The following is an 11,589-nucleotide window of genomic DNA, read 5'->3' on the forward strand; positions in this document are numbered from 1 at the left end:
GTTTTCTTCAAATGATTCCTGAGTATTTATGCATTATCCGGGGAGAAGCGAATGCATTCCACCAAATAAGGGATGATCATTCTCTTTTATATCATAGAGTAACTACCTGTGTAACAAGTTGAGAAGGAATGAAGTGAAAAGATAGTATTTAACAAATGGGCGGGTCACCAGTCACTTAGTTCGAAACCTGTATGCTGAAAAAAATACAGAATCACAGAATCACAGAATAGTAGGGGTTGGAAGGGACCTCTGTGGGTCATCTAGTCCAACCCCCCTGCCGAAGCAGGGTCACCTACAGTAGGCTGCACAGGATCTTGTCCAGGCGGGTCTTGAATATCTCCAGAGAAGGAGACTCCACAACCTCCCTGGGCAGCCTGTTCCAGTGCTCCGTCACCCTCAGAGGGAAGAAGTTCTTCCTCATGTTCAGACAGAACTTCCTGTGCTTCAGTTTGTGCCCATTGCCCCTTGTCCTGTCACTGGGCACCACTGAAAAGAGCTTGGCCCCATCCTCCTGACACCCACCCTTCAGATATTTGTAGGCATTTATAAGGTCCCCTCGCAGCCTTCTCTTCTTCAGGCTGAACAAGCCCAGCTCCCTCAACCTCTCCTCGTAGGGGAGATGCTCCAGTCCCCTCACCATCCTTGTAGCCCTCCGCTGGACTCTCTCCAGTAGCTCTTCATCTTTCTTGAACTGGGGAGCCCAGAACTGGACACAGTACTCCAGATGAGGCCTCACCAGGGCAGTGTAGAGGGGAAGGAGAACCTCCCTCGTCCTGCTGGCCACACTCTTCTTGATGGACCCCAGGATCCCATTAGCTTTCTTGGCAGCCAGGGCACACTGCTGGCTCATGGTTAACCAGCCCTTTCCTGGGACCTGGCTCACAGACTGTGCCTCAAAATATCCGCTCCACCATCCCACGTCTTTGTACCACAGAATAAAATACAGCATTAGAAGTCCTGGTTGGTATGTCTTTCATACAATAACTATCCTGGGACTAGAGCAATTAGAGACTCCAATCATAGGGTAGGTGGAGGTGGGTATTTCATCGAAGCTAGTGGTCTAGGCTCCCTCTGTAGCCAGAGCAGAAGTTGTCACAAAGACAGGACTTCCCAGCTGTGGTAGGCAGGATCAACCATCTCTCAGAGGGGACTGCCTTCCCCTTTAAAGGAGGGGACCCAGATCACTGGTGATAGGTGGATTCCCATTTGAAAACTCTCATAGTGATTTAATCTGTGGACCCCAAGAGGACCAGGAGGAGACATCATGGCAGCATCTCACTACAAGAGCACCAATGTTCAGCATGCCTATAGGCAGGCTTCCATTGAGGATAAGGAACAAAAACACAAGTTGTAAAGCAGAAGCACCTATTCCAAAAGCACAGAGACTTCTCCACACGTGGCTGTCAAGACGTCTGTGCTCTTCAGCAAACTCTCCAAAAATGTTAGACAGTGACTTTGTTTGAGAAGCACTGAAAAAAGGCTAAAAGTGAGCTGCTTTGCCAGTATTTGATGATATTGTTTAAGGGTATGAAGTGTGCTGGCCAGTGAGATCGGAGGCAAGGAAGTTTGCTCATGCTTGTTTCTCAGTAGAAGCACAGGAATATTAAATAGAGTAAATACTTCAGTAATTTTATGTCATAAGGTATAAAGGTATATACAGCATGTTCTTGTGTAATTGTGTAATCGATATCACTGTTTTTCCATGCAGCCTGCTTTTTGCTAAAAAATCCTTACCACACACTGCCAGCAAGTTGCTGATTTAAGCTCCTTATCTGTAGAAGAATCCTCGCTTGACACATGTGCCGAGAAACGTTCTAAACCAAGGAAATATCTACTATAGCCATTCAGGTGCTCCTCGTCTTGCTTGTACTGATTACAGTCATAACCTTTTAGCGGTCACTAGAAAATAATAACTCGTTTGGGGAGCTGTATTTTGATGAGCTATCATGAACTGTTGTATCTCGAAGATACAGTATGCACGGTAAACTACCTAGAATTCATCAATGGGATGGGAGGTCTACATCTGTATTTGTAAAATCAAAGCTTAGGCGATCCTTAAAAGTCAGTCCTAAAGTGCATGCATCATTTATCAAAGTGTACTCCATGTTAGGTGTGTGGCAAAAGCAAGAACCCAAACCACCCGCAGCTCTGCCTGAGAACTGATTCCTGCTGCTGTTGTGCCCCCCTCAAAACAGAAATGAGAGGAGACGGCCCTGAAGTGTGACTGTCAGACTCGATCAGACTTTCATGGTTCATTTTAGTGGAAGCAGGAGTTCATGGTGAACATACTTCTAAGTTCTTTTACTTCTTAAACACTTTTAAATAAAGTAAATAATCCAAATTATAAACATGTTTATCTCCAGTCGAGGTGTGAGTTGCCAAAGACATAGACATAGACAAAGACATAGTCAAAGACATAGACAAAGTTTATATAAAAAGGGTTTTAAAATTAATATTTCCTTGAAAAGGTTTGTCATGTATAAATAAGATGAAAGAACTGTTTTTTTAATAATTAATCAGTGTTTATTTTTTAAGCCACAGATGTGTCCAGTTGCCTTCAAATTCACAGGGTAAAGGTACATCATGCAATTATATGTAAAAAAAAATCTTTTCAACTTGTAGTTGTAACATATCTATTGAAAGCCTGTCTTTCTACAGGGTTTCTATTGGCCTGATTTTCATTCTACCAATTTTGAGGGAATAATCAGAGGCTCTAAATGGCAGCCAGACCACGCCGTTTTCGATCTCATAAGGAACGTTGTACCTGGGGTCGTAGTGGCCCCCCAGGTAGTAAATGCCATTGAGGTTGGCTGCCTGGCAGCTGTTGTACCACCAGCCGCCCCCGTACATCTCCGCGCAGCTCTCCTCCCAGCGGTCCTGGTCGCGGTCGAAGGTGCTGAACCGCATCTGGGCATGGGAGGTGTATTCGGTGCCCTCCTCCAGCCAGCCGGCGATCAGCGCGTCGCCGGCGGTCCCCTCGTAGGAGGACACGGCAAGGGCATACCCTTCTGCTTCAGACCCTACCTGTACGATGTACTCTGCGTACACAGCATTTCCATCCCAGTCCTCTAACTCTACCCGAAGGAGAGTGTCGTTCTGAGTCAGCAAGTGTATGTTTTCATTGCCCAGCCAGAACTCTCCTCGCCCTCTGCCATCCACGCTGCCGAAACCTCTCTTGTAGTCTTGCCAGGTCCGGTTAAAATTCACTGATCCATCCATTCTCTGTTGGATCAATAGCCATCCTCCCAAAGTGGTCTCTTGGTCGCAATAAACCGACAAAACCTTATTGGATCCCGCTGGCTTGATTTTGAAAATGCCACTTTTGGCACCAAAAGTGTGTTTCTGGCGGATATCATCACAGTCTAAAAAAAAAAGTTGATCTGGTTTGACAGGAGTTATCAGCAAAATTTAATAAAAGGTTCAGACGAATCCAAATACCAATAGCTCTGAGGAAAATTGTTAAACAAGTCTTGGACTACAGTAGGTATAGTGACAGGCCACATTAAAAAGAATTCAGTAAAGAAAACTTTACATCTTACATTGTGAATTGTCTATGTAATACCCAAGTATTAATGAAATATTTTCCTTTTTATTTCCAAAGTGGCAACAAACAGACACAGTGCTTGCATTTTATCATCACACTGTTGTACTGCAGTATCTAAACCCAATGTGTCAGTTTGGTTACAGATGGAGTTTGGCTCCACTACCTCAATAACTACTGCTGTGATGCCTGTGTACCTTTCCCAGCGCTGGCTGTCCTTCGCTTCATTCCTGACGATCTGAAGCTGCGTGCCTGAAAGTCTGGGATATCCTCTGCACTCTGATCATGTTGCACCCCACCTAGCTGCTCAGTTATTTCACGGGTCTTTAGTGATTTGGTTTCGAAAGTGGAGCCTCCCTTGTTGAAACTAGAAGAGGAGCTGGTCACTACAGTCTTGGAGTGACTTGCACTGCCAGATGGGAATCCAGATGGGTGAAGGGAAAGTCTTCCAAAGTCATCTTCTTCCTCCTCTCCTAAGTCTGTAAATGTGCCTTTCCCTCCATGAGCATCTGAATGACTGGCTGCTCCAGTACCAAAGTGGCTGCTGCCTGTGCCAGCTATGTGGCTGCTAGTTGAAATGCTGCTAGAGCCACCAAAGTGCCTAGTAGCAGTGGATGAAGAGTCAGGGTTAAAAAATGACCCTAGCTCAGGGAATAATCTGTCTAGATTGTGGAAGCCATCTGTCCCACCACTATGGTACATGGTCCCTTCCCCTGCAGCACTTCCTGCTCCGTGTAAATAGGAGCAGTCTGAGCCATCAGAAGAAACCAGTTTTTCAACTACTTCTTCTCTAGGGCCATCAGGGCCAGTGACAATCTTTGTGGTGGTAGTTTTCGTGCATCTACGAACAGTGGAAAAGGTTTTGTCTCCCACGCTAGCAGTTTCTCTCCCATGAGTAGGAGTAACTAATTTGCTGGTGTGTGAAACTCCATCCCCCCTTGATTCTGCTGTGTGATACAAGCTGTCGCCTCGGGCGGGGTTTGTGTCTGTTTCTGATTTTTCTAATACTGCTTGCATCTGCCTGATGTTATCAATTATGTTCAGAGCTTGCATTTCTGGCAGAGGCTTGTGCTTAAAATGCTCAGGAACATTCGAGTCCTTAAGTGGCCTCATTTTCAATGTGCTCAGGGTGGTTGTTTGAAGCTCTGGGTGCAAGTTGAGAGAGTTGGCTTGGGTAAGCTGCTTCTGGATGTTGTCGTAGCTTTCTTTGTCCACGTGGTAATCAAAACCTCTAGCACAGGTTCCTTTGCAAGCTCGTATCTTAATATCAATGTCCACCTACACAGACAGAGAGAAATAATTTGTTTAGGGAGCTTTCCTGACTTTCTCAAGCAAGTGTATCCTTTAACTGGACTGGGGAGAGGTGGAAGCTGCCTGAATACCTCCCACCTACAGCTCAGCTTTTCCAAAGCTCAGTTTTTAAATCATCCCTGGGTTTATTTCCACTGTAAATACGACACGTGCAATAGAACAGAGCACACGAGCTCCATGGAGAAGTGCATTGTAGCACATTCCCAGTCTCTGCTCCCTTTATTCCCGGAGCAGAGGGGCATCTTCCTGGGTTTGGAGGGAGTGCTGCAGAGCTGGGCACACTCCTTGGGCACCGGGGCAGAAACGGGTCCTCCAAAAAGAGGGGAAGACAGTGGTCATGGCCCTGCTGTGAGGCCTGCCATCCCGGGGGTACCACTGCTTTCCCACATGATCCAAAAGCCGGATCTCTGATCCAGGGGTCAAAATGGGCTTTTGAGCAAAACCGCTGGCTGTGCCAGGACTTTCCCTTGCATTACTGTCAGAAGAATTGGCTGCAGCCTGGGAACACGGGCTCTAATGCCAGCACTGGCTGCGGGCAGCGGTGGCAGCACCGGGGAAGGACAGGGCACGTCCCCCTCATCCTCGCTGCTCAGCAGCTCCTTACAGCAGCAGAAACACCTCACAGAGAGCCAGTTATCAGCAGATAGAACATCCTTGCTGCCTGTCTTAGAGCAGAAGCAGCAGATGGGACCTGGTTCCCACGCAGCAGGAGAAGAAAACCAAGCTGCACAGAAAGCAACTCATTTGCCTCAGCAGGTCAGATCCTGGGAGAGTTGAATCATGTTTTCCTCCAGAGGCAGCACTGCTCTCCACTTACGGTATGAGGGATAGACCCTCCTTCTGTAGCTAACCTCTGGAAAGAGTGGGAATTACGTAGCTACCCACCTCCAAGCGCTTCATCTCCAACACCTGTTCCTGGATGCTGTTCTGCAGAGCTTTAATTCTGTTCACTTGAGTGACAACTCTCTGCTTTAATGTCACAATTCTCCGCCTCAGTTCTCCTGACACATGACCGTAAGCCTCATCAACCTCTGAAACAGAAATGCATCATAGTCACCTATGCACGTATCATTTTCTTACCTAAAAGAGTAGCGTATTTTAAAATATTTAATTAAAACACTTAATTAAGAACATATTTCCCATAGTACTGAACAGGTAGAAATTACATTAGTTTTTACTAGCTAGCAGTTAAGAGTCTAGTATTACTATGTTTATTCTGACTATAGATAATAAGGTCTAGTACAGCATATATTTTCACTACATATTGCTTATGCACAAAAAAAATAATAATTCAGCAATGGCTAATAAAACTGGGTGAGAGATACTCACGCTGAGCACTGTCCAGGTTTGGTTTTAGTACATTTATGGTTTCCACAATTATCCGATTGGATTTTTTATAATTGTTTTGATTTTCTGTGAGCAACTTCTTGATTTTGTCTATTCTGTGACCATAATCTTGGTCTGTTTCATCAATCAGTCCTTGCATTCTGCAGCCCGATGGACATTTTGTACCCTAAGATTGAAGGAGGGAAATAATTGTGTTAAAATCTTCACGAGTAATCCTTTTTTTAACATCACATTTGCAGACTTTTGGCCAAAACTGAAAATACATTAAAAAAATCTAGGGCAAGATTCTGCTGTCTTCAGAGGTCCCATCTTATTCATCCAACGACTTCGCCAAGGACTTGTGTGACTTAGAGAAAGCCACCTGTGGACTGATGCTTCACCTCCTACGTCTCTGACACTGGTGTGATGGAATCAGTGAAGTGCATCCTCAGAAACCCGCCACAAAGGGAGGATCAGGAAAACACTTAATTTTCCCTCTGATTTGTTCCTCGGGGGTGAAATTATATATCTATATCTATCTATCTATCCCAAAGAGCTGTTGTAAGATCAAATTTGTTTTCCAGTTAGAGCAAGGATGTCAAAGACTGACTTATTTAAGCAAAATTTTCCTCAGAAAAGCTTCATGTTCTTACAGACTAAAGCTCCTTGCCAAGATTTCATCAGATAAATGTAGCATAGAGATGGGCTGAGATGCAAGAGGCGAGAGGGAGACAAATTACCAGCTTATACACAAAGACATACAGTCAGTCATTAGGAATCTTTCAGTGAACATTTTGTCATCACACTTCCTAAGAAGTAACTTGTGAAGTGTAAGTTATTTCTAGTTACTGCTTTTCTTTGTTGCACATCTTTCTTTCCCGTGCCTTTCTCTTACCGACTCTCAATGTGGCAATATCAAAATTCTGAAAATAAATCCTTCTTATTTTTTTCTAGGAGCGGCCTTCTTTTATTTCCTCTTTCTTTTCCAGATTTACTTTCTCTTCTGATTTTGCACCCCGGCAAACTTCTCTTCTCCCTCTTTCTTTCTCCTCATTTCTTTCTTTCTTTTTTTCTTTCCCTCAGAAGATGTCTCCAGGCTGCTCCGATGTGAAGTGTTACCTGTCCTCCCTCAGACCTAAAGCCCACCCCACATGCTGGCTGCACGGCACCCGTCACGGTGGTCTGGCTGAGGTCCATGAGCACCCTACTGATGGTCCCTGCTTTTGCCCCCAGAGCTCATTGCTCACCCAGTCATCGTCCGCACAGATGGGCCAGTTCTTCTCATACTGGCAGGTGGACTGGGACATGTGCTCCACAATCCTGGGACCACGCACTCCTGCACCCTCCTTTTCAAAGTTTGTCTCACCATCTTGTGCCTGCCAGGAGAAAAAGGAGGAAAAGCAAAACCGAGATTAACCAAACAGCTGCCAAGAGAACAGAAACATAACGCTGATGTCCTCAAACACCCAGTGGCATAGATGACATGTGGCAATTACAGCCATGGGGAAAGCAGCGCACCAAGCAGTGCAAGAATTTCATTCCTGACACTTCTGGTACATTATGATTTTGTTCAGTTTGTCGGAATAGAGCTTTTCATCTCTTAAAATTAATGCTGTCACGTAGGGAGCTGGTGGTGCTCATGATATATTGTCATAGAATCATAGAATAGTTTGGGTTGGAAGAGACCTTTAGAGGTCATCTAGTCCAACCCCCCTGCAGTGAGCAGGGACATCTACCACTAGATCAGGTTGTTCAGAGCCCCGTCCAACCTGACCTTGAAAGTTCCCAGGGATGGGGCATCTACCGTCTCTCTGGGCTACTAGAGCAATTATTATGATATCTGGGCAAACTCTGGCAATTATTATGATAATATCATTCCACATAAATCTTGTGTTCTGTGCGTAAATATAAAATTCACTTGAACTTAGATTGAAACTGATTAAAGCAAATACTTTAAAAATCCTGTGCTCTATTTCCATTTGCTGCAATATTCCTAAATTTCTACCACGTTCAGCCTACACAAAACTGGCTTAAAGACAATATGAAGACAGTTTTCCCATTAGCGCTTCTGATTTTAATCACAGTTGCTAACTGTAAGCTTTTAGCACTGTTTTGCCTGGTGCAAAGAACAAGAAAGCTAATAACATTGTAATAAAAATAATCATATCAGTGATGGATGGATTCCACTCTGCTAATGGAAAGGAGACAAATAAATATTCTGAGATTTTCTTCAAAGCCGAGAAGCAAAACTGCATATTTACAAGCTAATTCTAAGCCAAAACACTGTAAGGATTCCTACTGTGTCATTGCTCAGTAAAGGACTGGAAAATAATTCTTTTTCTTAAAAGACAGCCTTGTTTTAGGGCTTGAGATGTAATTAGGTCTGACGAGACTCTTATGCATACCATATGTTCTTTTCAAGAAGCATAATTAATGCTTGAAAAGATTCATGATTAGTTATTATTATGATTAATGATTAATTCTGAGGCAGAGCAAATTTTTCTCATTCTAGCCTCCAAGGCCAGAACCTCAGCCCTGGGGAACTGGAATGTCATTATTAAAATCAGCTGGTTTGTTTCATCCTGAGGATGTGGCCCAAGTGCCTCTTAAAAGTAACAAATAAAAATTTTACTTTTTGGTGGCCTGTGCCCTTTCAGCATTGACAGCTCCAATACAACTGCTTCTGTTTTGTCACATCTGCTTTCTATAATTTCTGTCATTTGTTAAAACACACACATTCTTTAAAAAACAGTGACAAAGAGAAACATAAAGCATCCAACATAAGATTATGGCCTGAGACCTCAGTGAGAAAACAGGAGGGTTATATTAGCATAGTTGAAAATCAAGTCTATCTATTTCATTACCTAAAAATTGATTTCAACTTATCTTTACTTAACCTGATGTTGCTGCCACAGGAATCCTTGTTTTTTAATGTGTACTTCATAATAAAGGTATTGTGTGTCATTTGTAGGGAAAACCCTGGTGAAGTACCATCCAAAGGAAAGTAGAATTCACGGTAATAAAGAAGAAAATTCCCGACTGGCTGGAGCCACTAGCATGCAGTCAGTTAGGGTTAAGACTTTAAGACATCACCTATGAATCTATGAATTCATGCTAAGTATCTGCTTTGCTGGTCCTGAAGCCAGGCAGATTCAGCAAAACCTGATTAAGCAAAACTAGAGAGCTGGATACTCAAGAACTACTGGCGAGAGTCCAGCAGTGCAGTGGTTACAGTAAGCCTGTGCATATGTGCGTGCATTGAATTTTACGAGCTAGATGACAGCCAAAATGTATCTATCTAATGAACGAACATTAAGTAAACTCTCACTCTTCAAAACAGAAAGATATGAAAAGAATCAAGTAAGCAAACTCATACCCAGGCTAAGTTGAGGCACAGCAACACACAGAGGATCCTCACTGATGTCATCTTCAGGGGAAGAGCGAAAAGAACTCTGACTGAAAGGATGCTCTTCACCAGTCTTTTGGTGCAATTTAAACCTTAATGAGAAGCTGAGATTAATCATTATGCTCCCTTCTGTTTGGAGACAAAACATGCCAAATACTGCCCCCCCCAACCTGGGTGATTACCTAAGACCTCTTGCACAAGTCTCAGATGCTATTTGCTCCAGATAAGTTTGTAAAACACCAACATGTGGGCAACACCATGTATTCCAGGAAAAGAAATCTGTCTAAAGCTGAGTTTCTCGTAACTGGATGTTCAGTGAAGATGCATGCAGGACCTAGTGTGATCTGGCAATACTTACCTGCTGGAAGACACACACTCTGTGCGGTGGGCATTTAGTTCGCATAACCAAACAGTTGATATTTGGAAAAGGAAGTCATTGGTTTGCCCTTTCTGTGTGCCTGTGTTCCACTGCTGTGAAATCCACCAGCCTTCCCAAAGCAAGTACTAGTCTAAGAAAGGCTGACCATGTGGTCATCAACCACAATTAATTCCTGAGGACTGCAGAGCTCAGTTTACACGCATTTTTACAGCTGGACCTTACTGGTGTTTGTATAATGCATGATGTGTTTAACATTATGCTGTCTCTTACACAAAAATTTTTTATCAAGCAGGATTTGTTTGAAATGAACATATATTTATGAAGCACACAGTAGAGTGGTACTTAAAAATGTCCCAGAGCAAATGTTAAGCATAATGAAATCTTCCTAAGGAGTCACGTCTCCTTAAATGTTTGTACAACGGGTATAGTTTGTGTGTGGCAATTGATGACAGTGTGCTGCTGCTGTGAGCTCTACAACAAACCTGACTGGGAGGTGTTGTATGTGGCTGTCAGACACTTGAGAGATGCCGCCATCTCAAAAGTTGCTAGCACAGTGAGCAGGAGTGAGCAAGAAAATCTTTACTTGAGCAAATGTGGCCCTAATCAGTTCAAAGAAGAAAACTCTTCCCTTGGCTTTTTAAAACCTCATGATATTCACAAAACTCTCCACCATCTTCAGGTTGCAACGTCTTATCATACTCTCCTTTAGAGAGACATGATTAAGCTTGACTCTGGCATTGTACAACATATTTAATTTGAAATGGCTGATTGTAGCTTTAGATCCATTCCGGCAGCCTCTTGGGTTTTCTCTTATCCTCCTTTCCTCTGCTTTTCCTCTTGTTTTCTGCCTTCAGGAGGCTTGAACCCTCGCCATGTAAAGTTCACTGCAGTTGAACTGGATCCCATTTCTGGCCTTGTACTTCATGCTTCTCTTACCTAGGAAAACCCTCTTAAGCTTCACAGAATTTATATCCATCTCACTAATAGCAAATTGTATCCTCACGTAGCAGAAAACGGAAGAGCTCAATAAGATGGCGCTACATTGAGCTATGCCATTGCTTAACACCTACACCATCAGGATCTGGTTTTGCATGACAAAGGGTTTGTGTTATATTTAATGCTTAATCTTATCTGTGCATAGTCTGAAACAAGATGTTTTGTCCATTTCAGTTCTCTGCGGCATGCTTTTTAAAGTCTTCTGTTGAACCCCATGCAGTGCCAGTAATACTGTGATGCAACAGACCTCTGCTGATTTCAGCAACAAGACAGCCCGACTACCTTTGGCAAAGGAAGTCCAAACAGGCCAGATGTTACCTTTGCTCAATTTGAAGATCAGCCAGCCGTGGCTGTGTTGTTTGGTTGACAAATGTCTGTAAGGCAGCTCCTGAACTCAAAGCAGATAATAAATATATTTACATACCACAAGCCTCAGCTGCTAACTTCCGCAGGGGCTAGATTGGTGATGCTTCCTCACTCCAAGTCCTATGCAGTTTTGTTCACTATGTTGCAGCAGTTCTGTAAAAGAATTACAAAAAGCTCAGAGAACAATAAAATGCTTAAAGGAGAGAAAGACCGCAATGAAAGGAAGTCTTGCAGGATTAGGATTAGTCATTTTACAGAAGGGAG

At 43.5% G+C, this 11,589-nt stretch overlaps 1 protein-coding gene across 1 annotated transcript; it reads right to left on the minus strand.

The window, feature by feature from the left end:
• Window positions 1–2,500: 2,500 nt before the first annotated feature.
• FGA (fibrinogen alpha chain) lies at window positions 2,501–9,664 on the minus strand. Its single transcript, XM_009936940.2, has 6 exons — window positions 9,555–9,664; window positions 7,426–7,554; window positions 6,182–6,365; window positions 5,738–5,883; window positions 3,739–4,819; window positions 2,501–3,362 (listed from the first exon to the last, which is right to left on the minus strand). The coding sequence occupies exons 1-6, from the start codon at window positions 9,603–9,605 to the stop codon at window positions 2,653–2,655; spliced, it is 2,301 nt and encodes a 766-aa protein (XP_009935242.2). The 5' UTR covers window positions 9,606–9,664; the 3' UTR covers window positions 2,501–2,652.
• Between the last annotated feature and the right edge of the window lie 1,925 nt (window positions 9,665–11,589).

The sequence above is a fragment of the Opisthocomus hoazin genome, chromosome 5 (assembly GCF_030867145.1).
Source record: "Opisthocomus hoazin isolate bOpiHoa1 chromosome 5, bOpiHoa1.hap1, whole genome shotgun sequence".
NCBI lineage: Eukaryota > Metazoa > Chordata > Aves > Opisthocomiformes > Opisthocomidae > Opisthocomus > Opisthocomus hoazin.

Excerpts from the sequence above, each read along its gene's own strand:
- FGA (XM_009936940.2), bottom strand. The coding sequence starts at position 9,605 with ATGACATCAGTGAGGATCCTCTGTGTGTTGCTGTGCCTCAACTTAGCC. Across the intron at positions 4,820-5,737 it reads TGGAGATGAAGCGCTTGGAG|GTGGACATTGATATTAAGAT; the intron begins GTGGGTAGCTAC and ends CTGTCTGTGTAG. Across the intron at positions 3,363-3,738 it reads GACAGCCAGCGCTGGGAAAG|ACTGTGATGATATCCGCCAG; the intron begins GTACACAGGCAT and ends TTTTTTTTTTAG.